At 43.8% G+C, this 17,872-nt stretch overlaps 1 protein-coding gene across 1 annotated transcript in view; it reads right to left on the bottom strand.

The window, feature by feature from the left end:
• LOC104463703 (mucin-5B) overlaps positions 1–17,269 on the bottom strand; it is a 24,232-nt gene extending 6,963 nt beyond the window's left edge. Inside the window, exons 1-24 of the mRNA XM_010076132.1 lie at positions 17,022–17,269; positions 15,954–16,006; positions 15,476–15,576; positions 15,047–15,198; positions 13,094–13,232; positions 12,237–12,347; positions 11,555–11,734; positions 10,922–11,158; positions 9,872–10,028; positions 9,554–9,682; positions 9,035–9,119; positions 8,807–8,844; positions 7,634–7,789; positions 6,327–6,419; positions 5,359–5,600; positions 4,680–4,857; positions 4,125–4,375; positions 3,513–3,696; positions 2,769–2,961; positions 1,985–2,163; positions 1,445–1,514; positions 1,171–1,292; positions 786–817; positions 163–340 (exon numbers count right to left, since the gene is read on the bottom strand). Coding sequence (XP_010074434.1) covers positions 163–340; positions 786–817; positions 1,171–1,292; positions 1,445–1,514; positions 1,985–2,163; positions 2,769–2,961; positions 3,513–3,696; positions 4,125–4,375; positions 4,680–4,857; positions 5,359–5,600; positions 6,327–6,419; positions 7,634–7,789; positions 8,807–8,844; positions 9,035–9,119; positions 9,554–9,682; positions 9,872–10,028; positions 10,922–11,158; positions 11,555–11,734; positions 12,237–12,347; positions 13,094–13,232; positions 15,047–15,198; positions 15,476–15,576; positions 15,954–16,006; positions 17,022–17,248 — 3,487 coding nt within the window. The 5' untranslated portion in view covers positions 17,249–17,269. The remainder of the gene's footprint in view (positions 1–162; positions 341–785; positions 818–1,170; positions 1,293–1,444; positions 1,515–1,984; positions 2,164–2,768; positions 2,962–3,512; positions 3,697–4,124; positions 4,376–4,679; positions 4,858–5,358; positions 5,601–6,326; positions 6,420–7,633; positions 7,790–8,806; positions 8,845–9,034; positions 9,120–9,553; positions 9,683–9,871; positions 10,029–10,921; positions 11,159–11,554; positions 11,735–12,236; positions 12,348–13,093; positions 13,233–15,046; positions 15,199–15,475; positions 15,577–15,953; positions 16,007–17,021) is intronic.
• Positions 17,270–17,872: the final 603 nt, after the last annotated feature.

Below are 17,872 nucleotides of genomic sequence, written 5' to 3'. Positions count from 1 at the left end.
CCTGGGCCACTGCCTCACCACCCGCACAGGAAAAAAGTTCTTCCTAATACCTAATCTAAATCTACCCTCTTTCGGCTTAAAACCGTTAACCCTTGTCCTATCACTACGAGGATTCATAAAGGCAAATGATGCCCCGTTATGACATCTGAATTATCTACTCACCACAGACCGTCTCTGTACAGCAGGGGTCATCCAGCCGTGTTTTTATTTTGCGTACGAAGCCCTCTTTAGTGCAGTTGATAAGCGGAGATGTAGGACAAGGGCGGGGGAAGCAAGAGATGCTCAAGGTTGCTTCATCACAAGTACAGTATTGACAGTCGTGCTCCCAGGCCTCTCTAGGCTGTGAAAACAATAGGGAGAGTAGTTCAGAGAGCAGAAACTAGAAGCGTTATACTAATGAATGCCTGCTGGAAGATAGTGTAGGGCTGGGTTGCCCTAATTTATTATGTAGGAAAATCAGAGTTCAAATCCCAGAGGGAGGAGAAGGGAACAGAAAGAAAAAACACTGTTATCTGCTACCTTCCTTTGCAGGTTTGTGTGTTTCCAGAAGGAAAGCCTGGTAGTTCTACCAGGAAACAGTGATACCCACAAACTACTATTTCTGCTTCTCTCAGTGATTATTTTAATAGAGTTCTGGAGTTAAAATCTGCTGTTTTCTTCCCCACTGTCATTGCAGTTCACTGGTATTTACGCTTAGAATTAAAAGAAGAAACTCATGCAGTTATTTTTACAGGAGGTCACAGCACCCAGCTGAAGTATAAAGACAGTATTTTCCTTTTTCTTACCTTTTTCACTGACCCATCTTGTGCAGTGCAACCTATAAAATGAATTACAGATTCCTTTAATGATAACTGAACTGGGGAAAAACACAGAAGCAGGAGGACAGGAATAGAAGGAAGGTCTTGAAATCTGAGAAACAAACACAAAGAGAGATCCAGAGTGCAAAGTCACAGGTTGTGTACCTAAATGGTCTTAAAGATGCTCCTCTTTGCTCTTTGGAAAGTTGCACTTTCTGCATAAGAGCAGGCAGAAACTGGCACTCTAAAACATTTAGGGGTCAGGATCAAGGTCTCCCCCATTTCCTCTGTACCCAGAACACCCCCCTTAGCATGCACTTCCAGTCAGGGTCTTATCCCCCCTTCCCATCCCACTATTGACATTATTTCTTACCACAGGCAGAAACACAAACACCATCATGATCATTCAGCAGAATTCTTCCATCAGGACAGTAGCATCCTTCAACAAATACTGGTGTGTTATTTCGGGAGGGGAAGGTGTCCATACTGACTTCTCTGCACAATTAGAATATAAACAGGAACAAATGAGAGATGGAAACGTGCCCCAGGGCAGTCAGACACCTAAACCCCAGGAGAATGTGAACTTCCAGCCTTCCTTGGCAATTTTCACCTTATGGAATTGAAAAGTGCCTCAGAAAATGACCCACCTGCTGAAGCAAGTGTTTCTTTTCGCTTCCCCACATGGCTTGTACACCTGATCCCGGGCACAGCTGACGTCTGCAGAGCATTACAACACAGACGTTAGAAAGCCCAGACCCAGGCAGACCCCTCAATGCACAACGGACGAACCCCACACTCTAACACAGCCTGCCCCATGGGCTGCACCGCCCAGGCTCCTGCCCAGCCAGGGGGTCCTGCGGCTTCAGCAAGAGGGGATCCATGGATTCAGCAAGGTGCTGGGCTCACCGGGTCCCCCTGAGCAGGGCAAAGCAGGTGGAGAAGCTGCGTGTTGCCATCTAGTGATGAAGCTCCAGGTAACACAGCGCAGAGCTGCTCAGGAGAGACCATGGGCCTATTTCCCACTTGTTTCGCACCAGTTCTGCGCTGAACAACCTTTTGGATTTGTTCCTGCTTTTTCTCAGCTCCAGAGCAGCTCAGGAAAGCTTGAAGCCTCATGATGTAGAGGAACACACACAGGCAGACAGGTAAGGGAAGAACAGACCCAAGTGCCTTCACCGCCAGCTTACCACACTGCCCGGCCGCCTGCCTCCTCCACTCCACGCAGACCCCATGGAGCCCGCACAAAGCTGCGTAGGTCTGCATGCTCTGGCACTCGGTGCTGGGGTGCTGTTCCGAGCAGCCACTGGCCACGCACGCCTCGTAGTAGGGCTGGGGGGGGACCACGCCGTGGCACTCCGTCAGGTTCCTTCACAAAGCAAGGAGACAGGCACGGCGTCTCACCTCCTTGGGCTACTTCCAAGGAAGAATTCAACTCAGAATTCCCCACCCAGAGAACACCTCAGGGTTAAGATACAACTACAAATTGCTCTAATAGGCAAGATACTCACACAGCTTAATGAAGAATGAGCTTTACATCCCATTCTTTACAATGCCTTGAAAGGAAGTGATTTTATGTTGGACTGATACATGCTGTGCAGCTCACAGCTCTAATTCTACACGCTGACATTTTTACGTCAGCATATTTGACAATCCTGTTTCAAACCACAAAATTATTTCAAAAACAGATAGGCACTCAGGCTTTCAGATACTGAATTATAGCTAGTTCCTGGTTGGCTTCTCAGAACTGAGAGGTGGAGGGAGTGCCAAGCAGCAGACACTAAGGGAGGACTGATTCTGATGATGCAGCTGAAAAATATCTGCCAGACTCAGGAACATTTACACATCAGTTCACTGCTCAGTTTTTCAAGGTATGCAAGACTTGGTATTTTCGTCATGTCCTATAAGCAGTTCACCCAAGTCAAAAATTCTCTTGTGAACTTATTTTTCTGGTATTTTTGGTAGTTGTCTTACCAGATGATTTTACACAGATTGGAAGGATCACAGTGCTGGTGATACGCAATCTCAGCTGGTTCTGAGACACTCGGATTGCAGTATCTGTTGGTAGGATCTGGGACTTTCCAGTCTAATGCCATCTCTTTGAAGGACTCAATAACCTCCCCATTCCTCTTCGTAGCATCATCGGACTTCTGGTTGGTGCAGGTACCTGGTAGCAATATAAAACCAAAGTGACAGTTTGAAGACAGTCGATGCTGATGAAGCTGCTTTTAAAGAAAACCTGGAGGGAAGTTCTCCTCCTTGTGGGAAGATAACAACACATGGGGTCCTGGATGAGTTCACAAGAACTGGTTGGAGGAAGAGAAGGCTAGAAGAAGTAGTTTGCCAGTTACTCATGAAAACCAGAGCTGACGTGTTGGTTGATGCATTTCTCCTAGTGGCTAAAGCAACTGAGATGTCTCTGTCTAGCACAGGACTCTCCAGATTTCATACATTCCCATATTGAGTAGATATGATCAAGAGGAAGGGCTTAGGAACAGTCTATCTCCATCCACCAACAGACTAGGAACAGAATGAAAGTGACTTAAAACTCTGACTCCTGGCAGTGTCATTCCACCCAAACAGAGATAAATTTGTTAAAAGGTGTGAGAAATAGAAATCAGTGGAGATGCAAGCATTTAGAGATGTTTACAAGGGGACAAGAGAAAGAAGGAGGAAAATTTATTGCATTCATTACTGTCAGCTGATGAGGACACTCACCGCACAGTCCCATGGTCTTGTTATAAAACTTCCCGAAAGGGAGTTTGATGTAAAATGCAAGTCGACTGTAGGAGACATAAATGTCTAATTCAGGTATTTCAACTATGACGTAAAGGCCAGAACTGGTTATCTTGATACCATTCCTGGAAATGTCTGGAACAACTTTCTTATCATTAAACAAAATCTGAAAAAGAAGAGAAACAAAAGGTCTCTATGGACATCCTTCTGCTGAGTAAGGTATACAGTTTGTGCAACTGGAAACAGCAAAACTCAGACCTCAGGTGGACCAAATGAAGCCTGTCAAAGGCAGTCATTGAAGCAGTTCTCTATAATTCCTTTTTAATATGTTGTAATTTTCATTTGAATACTCATGTCTGGAAGAAAAACACAACCTCCAATTATGTGATAATTTTCCAAGTTTTTAGAATACACAGATTTTTGTTGACACAAAGTAAAGACAGAAGGAGAAAGCAATGTCATTGCATTTCCTACCTGTTCCATTTTTTTACAAGCTTCACCCTTTGTTGTGACAGGCCATTCGACAGTAATATAATACAGTAATATAACTACAGCAAAGTAATATTGAGAATCCATTTTAACACAATAATTTACCAGGTTTATTTCTTTTCCATGTTCCTTTGCTTGTGTCAGAATAACGACAGAGTTGGAATAAAAAATGAGAAGTGACATTGAGCAAATTGCTCCATCAGTGGCACCACAGTAGTAGTTGTCTATGTGAATCCAGAAGGTGTGAGAGTCAGGATGAGTTGACTTCACAAGAACATAGGTGCAGTTTTCTTTAAAATTATAATATGTTCCATCAAAAGTCACATAATGCTCATTTCCCCATCCACTGCAAATACCTGGAAGACAGAGTGACAGAATTCAAGTTTGGCTTCTGAGCTTACTGTAAGTACAAGCTAGTTTTAACTCTTTTACTCACTTTCAGTGAGAGCTGAAGTAACCAGTTGGATAAAGAAAAACTAGCCCAGCAAGGACACTCTTATCTGCCCTTAACAGTCAATATTCTAGATGGGACTTCTGTTCCATGGCATCCTACTGAATTAATATGAACATCATATAGACGTTGACCACATAGGCTTATCTTCCTTGAGGCCCAGCTGAACATAACATATATCTCAAGAATTCTCCTGCCGCAGTACTTACACTGACACTCAAAGACTTCACAGCAACCAGTTTCATCATAATGTTTTGCGAATGGGAAACCATTGACACAGGGTTTCAGTTGCTGAGGAGGGCAGGTCGTGCTGGACAGTTTAATATTGTTTCCTTCTCCCAAGCAAGTAGCAGTCTGGCAGTTTCCAAAGTTCCATGTTTCGTTAAACTGTTGACGAATTGAAAAAGGAGAGGCACATAACAAAGTAATGTAACTAAATCTTCTAAATCACACACAGCAACTAGGCTCCGTTCAATTAATCGCTTAGCACGGCATTATTTGCTATCTACTCTTTCTCTGGAAACGAGGCAAAATGAAGTATATAGCAATCAACAGAGCTTTGATATCTAATTCTGTCCGACAACATTTTGTGTAGGACTCAATATTAAGGTCCTGACCACTTTTGATGATGGGACACTGCCAGATGAGGTCCAGGTGAGGTAGCTCTGCCCATGTACAACCATTTAAATGTTTCAGGTGAACAGAATAATCTTCAACTTAATCCCTCAATTATTTGTGGGCTTCTGGTAAATTTTTGAATTATCTAATTCAACCCCACCTACAGCCCAGCTGTGGTGGTGGTTACCAGCATCAGAGGAGAACAACAAATCGTGGCTGCAGGCAATACTGTAACTGAAGAAACACACCATCTTCTTTCAAGTCTCTCACCTTTCTGGGAGGAATGAGCCCAAGACAATCGCTCACAGGAGTCTCCGTGGAGGCAGGAATTCGGTTGGTTGCACTGGGAGCAGATGTTGGTGGACAAGCTTCAGCATCTGGATCACAGGTCTTGAGGGCCTCAGTATGACTAGTTTTACACTCTGCCCAAATTAATTCAATCCGACACGAGGCATTGCAAACGGAGTAAGCACAATGACCTGATATGTTCACTGGCAGAGAAATATTTTCTCCTGCAAGGTCAAAACCTGACTGTTAGTGCTGAACTGTGTGTGGAACTGGTGGCTCTCCAGGCCCATGTGTCACAGCCCTGCATTTAGCCTGCACCCGAGGCCATGCTCAGGTGCGACTATCTGTATGTAACTCCCTGAATTCAGTTACTGAACCGGAGCTCATGTCATCCAAATGGCAAACACTAAGGGAGAGCCAAAGGCGGCTAACCTGGAATTCTGTTCTGACATATATCAGTGGGAATTGAAAGTGAGTACTTTCAGGAGCTAGATCTGACAGACCCCTGACAAATCTCCTCTGACCAGGAGATACGTGGTTTAGGAGCTACTAAGAGGTGAAGAACAGTCTTCCCTCCTCCGCTTTTGGAATATGGCTTGGATTACAAACCCATGTTCAGCAGTTTGGAATTCAGGTTTTGTGCTGGAGTCCACTGAAGTTAGCGTTGGGTATGATAGAACCATAGAATGGTTTGGGTTGGAAGGACCTTAGAGATTCTCTAGTTCCTCACACCAGGGATATCCAAACCGGGACAAAGTTACAGGATATGGGAGAGCTGTAATTCTGAAGGTGTTAGTTACAGTTCAAAGATGTAACAACTTGTGGTAATGGGCGACTGCAGCAGGCTGAATGAGCTCTTGCTGAAGCACCTTTATCTAAGAGTACATCTTCCCACATCAATGGTGCAGAAAAAAGAAAAAAAAAAAAAAAAAGAAAGCTTGTTTTCTCACCCATTTGTATCAATTGTCCATTGTCATTGCAGAAGCAGGGAGTGGCTGCCATTGACAATGGAGGTGCAGATGTTACAGGTTGCATCTGTGGTTCTGTAGGAAATTAAATCAATCAATATTCAAATCCTCTGCTACTCTACTTTCAAGCTCTATGGCATCTACTACATTCTCTACAATCACAAAAAGAGGAAAAAATCATTTTTATAGCCCGTCACATTCTGTACATGTACACACTAAAGCCATCCTCTCTGCATTTACACACACTCTCCCTATTACGCTGTGTGCTGCTAGAGTAATACACACACGCTCCCCCTTGTAGTTAGTTTTTTTCTGTATAGAATAAAACAGCCCTTCTACCGGTGCTTATTCATTTAGTTTAAAGTTTCTTTGAACTGTCTGATGCTGCAGGACTTCACCTGACTTTGGAGCGGTGATTTCCAGCAGCACTCCATTTTGCTTTTTAATGCCTTGTTGTGCAGAATTGGTTAGTTTAAATACAGACAGATCATTTAGACATTCTACTATGACACCTACACTCTGCTTTCAATTGCCCTTCCTTTCCTAGCTGGTACTCCATTATACGTCTTATTCCACTTGTTAACACATTTAGCAAATACCAAGCACATGGGTTCACCATCAAGTCTTTAGCTCTTCCGCTCACTTGAGTAAAGAAGGCAACACTATTGTCCTTGTCCCCTTTCTACAATTTGCTACACGGATAATACAATTTTTTTTAGCCACTTATTTTTCTTTGCTACAGTCATGTGGCAAAATTCCACCTCTTCTTTATTTGTGTTTACTTCCTATTTTCTGTTCACTCACATCCCCTTCACCCTGCAACTTCTCTTGTGGGAAGGGAGTGAACTACCAGCAGCTTTATTCTCTTGCTCCAGTGGCCCATTTGTGACGGACTTATTCCAATGCAGAAAACAGCACAATAAGAACCAGTGTGATATAGGTGATGAGAAGGAGAAAAACAAGCTTTGTAAGTGTGAAATATTGAGAATAACAACACCAGAGTGTCGACTGCAATATGCCCAGGGTTACTGTAAAAGCTGTACTGAAAAATGGCCGAATCTCTCGATTCTCTCTGTACCTCACTGACAGTAAGAATCTATAAAAACTACACTTTTGGTCTCCACCATGAGACCCACAAGCTCTGACCCCTCGTTCCTGAACCTTCAACTGCCTTAAATTCCATGTTTGTCCTGGACATGCAGTAGGAGTTTTTTTTCCAAGATGGAGGAATTTTATCACCATTACAAACTTCCATAAAATCACCACTGAACCTCTTACAATTCTAGTACCTTGTGCTGGTGTGGGCAGCGTTCTGCAAGGAATGAGTGTTTTAATGATCTCTCCATTAGGGCCACAGACAGCGTCACCGCACTCGGTCCCATATTCACGGCTGTATATAGTTTCATTGAACGTGTAGGTCTTTCCGTTGTAGCAGCAAAGGCAATCTGAGGCACCAAAAGAGCAAATGCCATGGTAACAGGGGATGCTTGTAATACAAATACAAATGAAAAGAAAACCAAACTCTGGATTTTCCCTTCTGTAGCTCGTATCACCAAACATGAATTACCTGGCTGAAAAACTTTCTCAGTTTCTACTTTAGAAGTTGCACTGGGAGTCAACCTTGTTTACTGAAAGTGGGATGGATTTTTATTGTTGCTGGTGTTTCTTGGAATCAGCTTGCACAGATTCACTGGCTGGTGAGAGCATCAGAACTGGCACTGTCCTCACCCAGCATGGAGCAGAGGTGCACTCCCTCTTGGCAGGGAAGGTGACTGGGATTACTGCCTTGCTGAGGGACAGAACACTGGCTCGAAGGGTGTTGCACAGCCATTTCCATCCACTAACGAGGAACATGTGGCAACAAGCAATTTCATTTAAATGTATGAGAAGCTGTCCAGGTTTGGGAGAATGTACATTCAGGAACCCAAGGGAATTTATCTATCACTGTAACAAAATCAGCAAAACTGAAGATGTGCTGTCTACTGGGTCAGCCTGCATTTTGGGATGTGGTTTCTTCCAGACATGGGAATAAACTGACACTATACCTTAAGCAAGCGTGTCCTTTAGGCACACAAAGACGTCTCTCATAAGCTAGCTGTCTAGGCTCATGATTAAATTAGTGAACAGGAAATAGCACTTCTACAAGCTTTGCCTGTTCTGAAGCGCCCTGTAAAGCCATTCTACTTTCTGTCTGTCTTCACTGACTGCCAAGGAAGTTTAAAAGTGAAGAAGTGGTATCTAGCCAGGTGAGATGACTCACGCCTCTCTCCTTCCTCCCTATGACTATCCTTTAGACAGTCCTTCAGGTCAAAGGCTGCATTTTGCTTATCAGAGTAAATCTGTACTAAGCCTATTGCACTAGCTAGCTGGAGTCCTGTTACCAGTATGCCTGAGGTAACGTGATGTTGGGTTGTTTCAGTTCTCCCATCACTCAATGAATGGTGAGGGTGGTGAAAAGTTACCTTTGGAGTCTTCAGTACATAGTTTCTCTCCAGGATCACTGAGGATAAAGAGAAGAGGAGAAGATTTGTTCTATTGACTTGAATCAGTGTGTGGAATAAAAACATCTGCAATTTTACATAAAAGCCTACTCCTGGAGGATTTAATGACAATTGCCACTGCCTATGAACATAAACCAAACATTGACCTTTCCAGTCCTATTCTACCTCTCTCACCATCAGCTGACCTACCATGAAGTGCAGTTGGAGAGGGAGACACACTCCCTGCTGTCCTCATCGAAATAAGGTTTGTCAGGACCACACTCTGGGTAACAGCCTGGAAAGTTAAAGGGAACAAAGCATTCTTAGCCTGCTTCACATAGAGCCAGGAAAACACGCCAATACCTCTATCGGATGCAGATTTGATTCCAAAATGAATGTGATCCCTGTACGAATGTTCTTCATACTACCTACATTTTTCCCTCTTTTTCCCTCTCTCCCAAAAGTTTTAATTGACTCCATTTGCCAAGAGATAATTAATCTTTGCAAATTTAGATTGAATGACCTTTTATCTCTCCCCAGATTTAAAGGCAACAGGTAAATTATGCCATGACTGGCACCATCACATGGGGACTTGGCCCAGGTGAGGCATGGTCAATGATTTTCTGGGGCATATGGAATAGCCTTCCAGGAACCTTGATGCTTAAGACATTTAAACCCAGACTAATAGCTTCAACTCCCATAAACTGCACCAAGTCAAGCAAGAATTACCTTCTAAACTGTACAGCAAGTTCCCACATTTCCCTTGTGGGTTTCTGCAGGTCTTTAGACAAGGGGCTCCACAGGGTTTATAGAACCACTCGTGTTTGTCGGGTGGGTTGTAATAATCACAAAACACAGCTGGAACAGAAGAATAAAAAACCTCCAAGTCTCAGACACCAGGCAGGGGCTATTTTCTAAATCTAGTAAACAAGAGCTTGTTAAGTGATGCGCACACAGCAACACCAGAACTCTACTCCTCTTTGTCTCCCATGTGCCTGAGCGTATGGAGTGCTGCTTTTCTACATGCATTTTCAGTGCAGTACTTACGGCAAATGGCAGGAGTCCTCCAGTCAACACAGACACCAGCTCTGCTGCAACTTCTTGAGTAAGCAGCAACTGAGGTACAAAAGCACTCGCAGTCTCCCACACTGTCACAGCCACAGAAGTCAGAAATACAAGATTCGTAATATGGTATTGGGTTCACCTGTCAAAATACCAACAGACCTGTTACCACTGATGTACCTGCTGTGCTGGGTTTGAATGAGAGAAAGGGCTCTGAATTTTTTGGCAAAACCCACTGAGTCTGTGGCAGACTGGGATTGTCATGAAGGAGCTGTTATATTTTACAACAGGTATTTTTCTATTTTCACTGCCTGGTAGAATTGGACTCTAGATCTTCTCATTCTCATGTGAGTAATACTGGCATTTATGCTCAAAAAGTCTTTCCAGTGTAATGTCTGCAGGACCAAACTACCTTGCTTTGGGCTTACACAAACTATATGTGTGTACACTCTCTAATTGAGAGATAGTGACTGAGTATAAAAGGAAATCCTGCTTGCACTGAACTTCACAGCTCTTGTGTTTTAACCTGTGCCAGCATGAACTAACCAAGGAAATTAAGCCAAGTTTGCCTTTAAAATGGCTTATGAAACTGCACTGAAGCTTCGTATAGACATTCTCATTAAGAATTAGTAGCCTTGTTTCTGTTTAGATTTAATTCAGTTTGTGTCTAAAGTAACCCAAATAATTAATCTCTTTAGCTAATTTGAATCAACTTTCCCAAGGATCCCCATACAAACAGTCCTATGCTAACTCATCTCTAGATTTTACAAACTGAGACCTAACTTCTTACTTCTGGTGGGCTACTGTTTTCCTCTTTGTCTCCAGTTGCCCAAAGCAGGCACTGCTGTTTCCTCAGCGCTGTGCAACAGGATTCAACTGGCAGAGCTGTAAAGTGAGGTTTTGAGAGAGGCAGCCCTTGGACTTGGGGACTTGTTGTGTAACAGCCTTTAATAGTAAAAATTTGTGTGCAAATGTGCTGCATAATAGCAACAAATACCTAGTGTGAAACTCCTGAGGCTGAGAGAACAGGATTACCTTACTGTGGCAGGCTTCAAAGATGCTGCTCTTGATGATGCTGCAGTGCTTCTGTCCCAGGACTGATTTGAAAGGCTGATCAGCACACAAGTCCGTCATGTTGATATTCGAACAGGTGCTTGTTATTTTCCAGCTGTTTCCAAACTCCTGGATGCTCATCTCCACAGATTGCCCTCTGGTTGTGAAGTCATTCCTGGAGCGGCCATCAAAGTCACCACAAAGGCCGCAGACTTTTCCCTGTGTAATTTGCACAGGCACCGTAAATGGTTTGGTTATTTTGAGTGCAGCCCACTGTTCAGCAGAAATCAACTGTAGAACAGGCCAGGGCAAAAGATCTGCAAATTTCTAAACCGCCATCAAAATACCACATAGAAAAAGCTGCACTCCGAGTGAGAAGATCACTCTGTTAGCCCCCCAACACTACAAAGTGTCTGGCTTTACTTTTAGCTCCAAATATTCCAGAATGTTTCATACTGACTGAGCAGTGAAATAAAACACAAGACATGGCCTGCATGCTTCTTCTTGTCCACCAAACTGAACGCTTTCCAAGCCCTGTTTTTCAAACTGGGGCTCCAGTTCTGGAGGCGTAACTTTGAGTTTGAAATCACAGCTCCCAGTCCCTCCCATACCTACCTGGAAAGATGGTGCCACGTGAACAACAACAGTAGTCTTCTGGTCCCACATGAAGTTCATCCCTTGGTTTGTTTCAATCACAATATAACCTCCTCTGAGATCCACTTTGTAATTCTTCTCAGCTCCTGGATCAGTGGCTATCTCCTGAATTCTTCCTTCCAAGAGTCTGATTTCACTGCTCTACAAGGAACAGATACATTGCATGGAAGGAAATAAAATAGAGCCTTTAGTGTAACAGCACTGGTATTCTGCCTCTCGTCCTTCCTCTTATTCTTCCATAGTCTTTACACTACATCTTGGTCTATCGCCAGACATGTGAGCCACAGGCAAGGTCTACCAAGTCCAATGGGAAACATCTGCCCTTGCATGACAAGTCTTACCTCATGGCCACAAAACCGAGCGCATTCTGGATGAAATCTATTCTGCTGAGACAGCAGCTCCTGGGTGCATGGGCAATTGGGCATGCTGAAACACTCCTTGTCACGCCGCTTGGTTTCACCGTCCCCTCGCCCCCCATTAGGAAAGAAAGCTCTTGTGTGGACACTTTGGGGAAATGAAAAGCCTGAGCTGGAGAGAAGAAACTCTTCCATCTGTAGTTCCATCTGCCCTATGCTCAAACCATGGTACAGAAACTTGCTCCTCTAAAATCTTTACCATCAGTTATAATCAATTCTAGACCAACCTCAAAAATCAGTGTGATCTTTAGGGAGCAGATGGAGAGTGACTTCCCACAGGCGTTGTTCTGAATTACAATTCGAAAGGTGCCAGCATCCAAGTTATTGGGGCAAAAATCCTTAGAAAATAGACAACACTGTATTAGATCTTTTCAGGCAACTTCAGACCAGTCTCAAACATTTTCAGGAGCTCTAAATGAACGACATTCCAATCTGAACTCTGTTATTTTGTCACTTTTTAATTGACCAAACCTCTGGTCATTTTAGAAGAATCTGGTGGCAGCTGAGCTGGTGGCAGGTTCATACTTGACCAGGAATTTCAAAGAGAAAAGCTAAGGAAAAAAATGAGCTTTTCATTGCACCAGTCCTGCACAGCCAAAAAGATAAAAATATTTTTTTCTTAAAATCAGTAAAACCAGCTGTAATTTGGGGATGACAGAATATCTCACTGCATACTGTCTCATTACATGCAGTTATTATACATGAGGCTCACACGTTAACTTCTACGCGCTTCTGTCACAACAAAAACACTGTCAGTCTTGGCCGGCTGAGAGAAAGCAACACTGAGCTTTTCAACACCACACCTATCCCTTTCCCTTGCAGCTGCTGGAATTACACCAGGAAAGGGCTGTCCAGCCCAGGAGTTCAGGATCACACAGTGCCCTCTTGTGTCACTTCTGAGGGCTAACTGCGTTGCTCATATGGAAAATCTGACTGTATCTGCTCTAGGTACAAGAGGAGAGGAGCAGGCTCTGCTCATCAGTGCTGACTATTTTGCACGGAATAGCCCTTTAATTACTCAGACTGAACCCTACTGTGCAAGCTGTGAAAAGCATATGGATAGGAAAGTGAAAAAAATGGATACCTGAGCTAGGATATAGTCACAGTCTCCCAGGAAATCAAACTTCTCCCCATCGAAGCTCATGTAATGCCCGTTTCCATACACCGTGCAGGTTCCCTTGCAGGGATTCTCCGTGCAGTTCCACTGCCTTTTGTTACAGGTGCTGGGAGGTGAAAGCCAAAGAATCACAATCGTTGTATGAAAAATAGTTTTTCCCTAAGCCCAAACAGGTGCAGGTAATTCAAAGGGTCATCTTTTGCTGTACGTCAAACAAAGCAATCATCTCTCACTCTTCCAGGCTTACCTCTCAGCTGTTCTGAGCCCATGCCATGAGATGCCTTACACATCAGAAAGTTCACGTTTACTACCAAGACACATTTGAACTTCGTCTGTTTTTATTCTATTTTCCCCTTCAAATATCTTTTACATCATTAAGTCCTGTCAGCAGAAGGTGGGGATTGAGGAGGTAAATGCAAGGTGAAGAATTGAATGTCTCGACCACTTCTGAATGTTAATCCGCGAGGTACCGCGTGGTCAGGTCTGCTCCTGACTACAGTGGTGTGAACCAGTATTATCTCTGTCTTCCCGTGTGCACCGGGTCTGGCTGAACTGGAGCTCACTCTGCCCCCAGCAGCCCTCACAGTGCTGTGTTTTGTACTGGTAGCCAGAATGGTGCTGATGACACACGAGGGTTTTGGCTGCTGCTGAGCAGTGCTCACACATCAAGCCTGTCTCGCCAACGTTCCCCTCTCACCAGCAGGCTGGGGATGGGCAAGATGTTGGGAGGGGACACAGCCAGGACAGCTGACCCAAACTGATCAAAGGGACATTCTGTACCATCTGCCATCTGCTCAGTAATAAAAGGGAAGAGAAGGGGGGAGGGAGGAGACGGCATTCATTATGATATTTGTCTTCTGGAGCAACTGCTACACATACTGAGTTCCTACTTCCCAGGGAGTGGCTGAGCATCACCTGCTGATGGGAATTAGAGAATAAATCTTCTGTTTTCCATTGCTTCTACATGCAGCCTTTGGTTTTGCTTTATTAAACTGCCTTTATCTTGACCCATGCATTTTCCCCATCTTATTTTCTTCCCCCTCCTGTCCTGGAGGGGGAGCGACAGAGGGGTTTGGTGGCACCTGGCATCCAGCCAAGCTCAACCCAGCACACCTCACCAAGCTGTACCTCCAGTTCAGAGGGACCACAAACCATTTCAGTTGTTATACCCTCAACACAGAGACTGCAATTTTTTTCCCCATGTGTGTCCTGTTCTCATAAGAAAACAAAGCCCTCACTGCAATAAAACCTCTTAATGGCCTCGGTGATACCAACAGCTGCTTATCAGGGTTTGGCTTCACAGGTTAAACTTGATTGCTTGTACCAGTGGTGATCGGACCAGTGTGTTTCTGGCTCTTATTTCTGTGCATCCTCTTGGCATTACTATACTACCTCATTCTCACTAAATAACAGGTAAGGGCTCAAAGCATTTTACCCACCGTGATCAGTAATAACAGTGAAGCCTGTGGCAGAGTTACACCAGCAACTGGAGCATTCACTGATCTTATTTGAGAACTATGCAGCACTGCAGGTCCCTGGAAGATCATTACAGTTCCTCCTTCCTCTAAATTCAATCCTTCTCTGGGTTCAGCTGTGTCCAAGGGACATGGACTCAGTTCCCCCTTGGAGAATGACCAGCCACAGACCAACCTGGATGAACCTTCTAAAGCTGGTGTGGAAGCAGTTTGCAGAAGAGGATGGAAAGTGTTGGACAGAAGATCTTGGTACTTGTTCTCCCCAAGTGCAGGCTTCGCAGCATGTAGCAGAGAGAAAATATTTCCCCTTTTATTTTTACTAGAAGCCTGATGGCTCTAATGCTGAAGACGAAGGCTTCAAAACACATCCTGCCCCATGGGAGCACTAGGCACCGACAATTTTAAGAGCCTTTGTTATAAAAGAAGGCTCCCTGGAAAAACATACCATGTGTTGCAGTCCACTTTGATGGTTTCCCCAGGTTTATAGAAGTGTCCTCCATGGATACACGGGCATTGATCTTTGGGAATACATCCTCCACTGCCATCCAGCACCAGCCCATCGGGACACATGCAGCCAGAAACACATTCTGTGACATACTGCGTGTAGAAAGATACAACACAAGGCAACTTGTTAATGCACAGCAAGGACAGGGAACCAGCAGAGGTGCTAACTTTTGGATGTTTTTAAAAATCCCGTTACTGTACATTAGTGACAATCAAACTACAAGTATCATGAGCAGCTATAGCTGCTGTGTTATCAGTAAAGTAGTTGGTCTGGGACCAGTGGAACATGTTACCACCAGCGTGTGTAAAGGACAATCATACAGGTACAGTCGTGTTGTCCCATGCTCCCGTTAGGAGACGAAGCCCTTACACAGTGCATGTCCTGCGTCTTACAACTCTTCTGACACTCGGATCCAATGGCACCGGGACCTGCAGAGCTGCAGTTGAAGTAATACATAGGAGCTGGGCAATCTAGAGGAGGAAGGAAACATTTTAGGAAGATAATTTAGCGAAAGCAATAAGGGTACAATCAGCAATTGTAAAACAGAGCGGGGCGTTTCAGAGGGCAGCATGTGCCTCTCATTTACAGTTTCTGTTCGCTTTTGCTTCTGTCCACCAACAGTGCGGGGAGAAGGAGGCTGATCACTTCTAAGCTTTGGGATATATGTTCATCTTTTAAAGAATTCAGCAAGTCTGGTGACATGTTTACAAACACAGCTATTATCAATAATCAGCATATTTTGGGGAGAAAGTACAGAATAGTAAAATGTTACAGAAAGCGAGAGATAACAGAAAAACATTATAAATACTAGCTGACACCATAAGGCCATTATTTAACAAAATCTCACCTTTTACTAGGACAGTTTCTCCAATGCAGTCTAATCTTCCTTGAATGCACTTGCTAAAGAGATTCCATAAAATGAAACACATCAGCTCGTTGCACATTTCTCTCTCACGAGAGAGAAAAGCACTGCAAAGCTTCACAAGTCACACAAATAACAAATTCCAATCAAAATGACTATTTGGTTCATCTATCAGGTTCACAGACATGAATTAGCACCCCTAGAAGGAAGATGATGACACCCAGCTCTGAAATACTCCTCCTTCACCTGCTGCTGGTTTACTGTGTGTTTTCCCTAAATCAAGTTTTTTCCTAAGCATCTATTTTCCACTCTGTGAGATGAGACTAATATTTTCTTAAATAAGAGACTTCTTAAATTACTAAATCAATCTGTGTTTACAAAATAGTCTCGAATCCTCAGAAAAATATATGAGAGTTGGCAGAGAGAGAGAGACTATGTAGACATCTAAAGATACAAATAAATTGTTTTAATAAAACAGCCTGTTCCTGGTATTTGTTTGCATTGCTGCCCTGAACTGGTTGATATTGAGTAAATCACAATTGTTTTCCACTACAGATGCAAATTAATTAAGTTATGTTTAGTATTTTCCCCAAAATTTCTCTCTCTCTTTGTAAAAAACTCAGTTTAAACCCCAAGATTTTGGATTTTTTTTCCTGGTCCATTTTTATTTTTGAAATAGGCTGCAGGATGGTGTGGTGGAGGGTGGTTTTTACTTTGTTTTTTTCATTTCAAAGCCAGAAACTCCCCCAAGCCTGTCTTCTAGGAAACTCGCTCCCATTGTATATGGACATTTTTTATACAAGAATGAACTTTGCATAGAGAAAGACTGCAAACATTACTCTGCTTCACAGGCTTTCAGGTTCCTGTTTGCTAGCAGGAACAGAACCCTTGCTGTGGCTGCACTTCCTGCCAGGGAATATTTGCTGTGGTACAATCTAGGAGAATTTTGTCATGATTCCTTACAGTAAAATGACCCCATTCAGGGACCAAAGCAGGGACTTCCCCAGGGCTGTCCCCCAGGTACGCAGCCTGTGCATCGTCGGAGCAGCTTACCACATCAGCTTGTCCTCTTGGAAGGAGTTGCCCGGCTGAACAATCTTGCCTTTGTAGTAGCAGGGACAGTCATCGGGAGTGACACATTCCTCCTCGTCGTTGAGGTAGGTTCCTTCACGGCAACCACAGCCCTCCATAGGCGCGATCTGCACTTTGCACAGCGGGTCGGGCTCGTCCAGCGAGCGGCAGGACTGGTTGCAGTACTTCACACTATAGTTATAAACCATAGTCTCAGGACACTCCTCAGAGGGATCTTGGCAAAAGAAATAAAATGGATGTATGGCCTTCTCTGTGCAATCATTGCTCACGTTGTTAATGCGGCTTTCTGCCCATTGGTAGCCATCAATGTGCTTTTTTTAAGCTAGAAGAGCTTGTCTCCCGGTGGCCTGGGGGCAGTCTGCTCACAGAGCCCAAGCTAGGTCACACTGAGTACTGAGATACTCAGCAGAGTAGATCTCGACTGAATGAGGGAACCAGTATAATTTTGTAACTTGTATAATTTACACTTCTATCTCATGTCAAGAACTGAAACCAATAATTTGTGACCTCTCCCTGTAGTAGTTAAAAATTAATTTTCTGTCCTTTACTAAGGATTTCTTCAGCTGGGAATAATTTAAGAAATAAGCATACTGTGTAAGGGGTCAATTTTGCCAGTAAATGGGCAGTGCCAGGGAACTCTGCTGATCCTCTGGTGCTGCCAAAGAAAGTGTGTTTGGATTCTCATAGATGTCTTGAGGAAAACTCTCACTGTCATCCTCTGGAGAAATGAGAAACAACAGTTTCTAAGAGCTCCAGGTGGACCACTGGCAAGACAGTGAAAAGCTGCTCAATTTTCACAGGCTACCAAGAAA

The sequence above is a fragment of the Pterocles gutturalis genome, unplaced genomic scaffold (genome assembly GCF_000699245.1).
Source record: "Pterocles gutturalis isolate BGI_N339 unplaced genomic scaffold, ASM69924v1 scaffold13518, whole genome shotgun sequence".
NCBI classification, from domain to species: domain Eukaryota; kingdom Metazoa; phylum Chordata; class Aves; order Pterocliformes; family Pteroclidae; genus Pterocles; species Pterocles gutturalis.
This window is presented reverse-complemented; position numbering and strand designations above follow the sequence as displayed.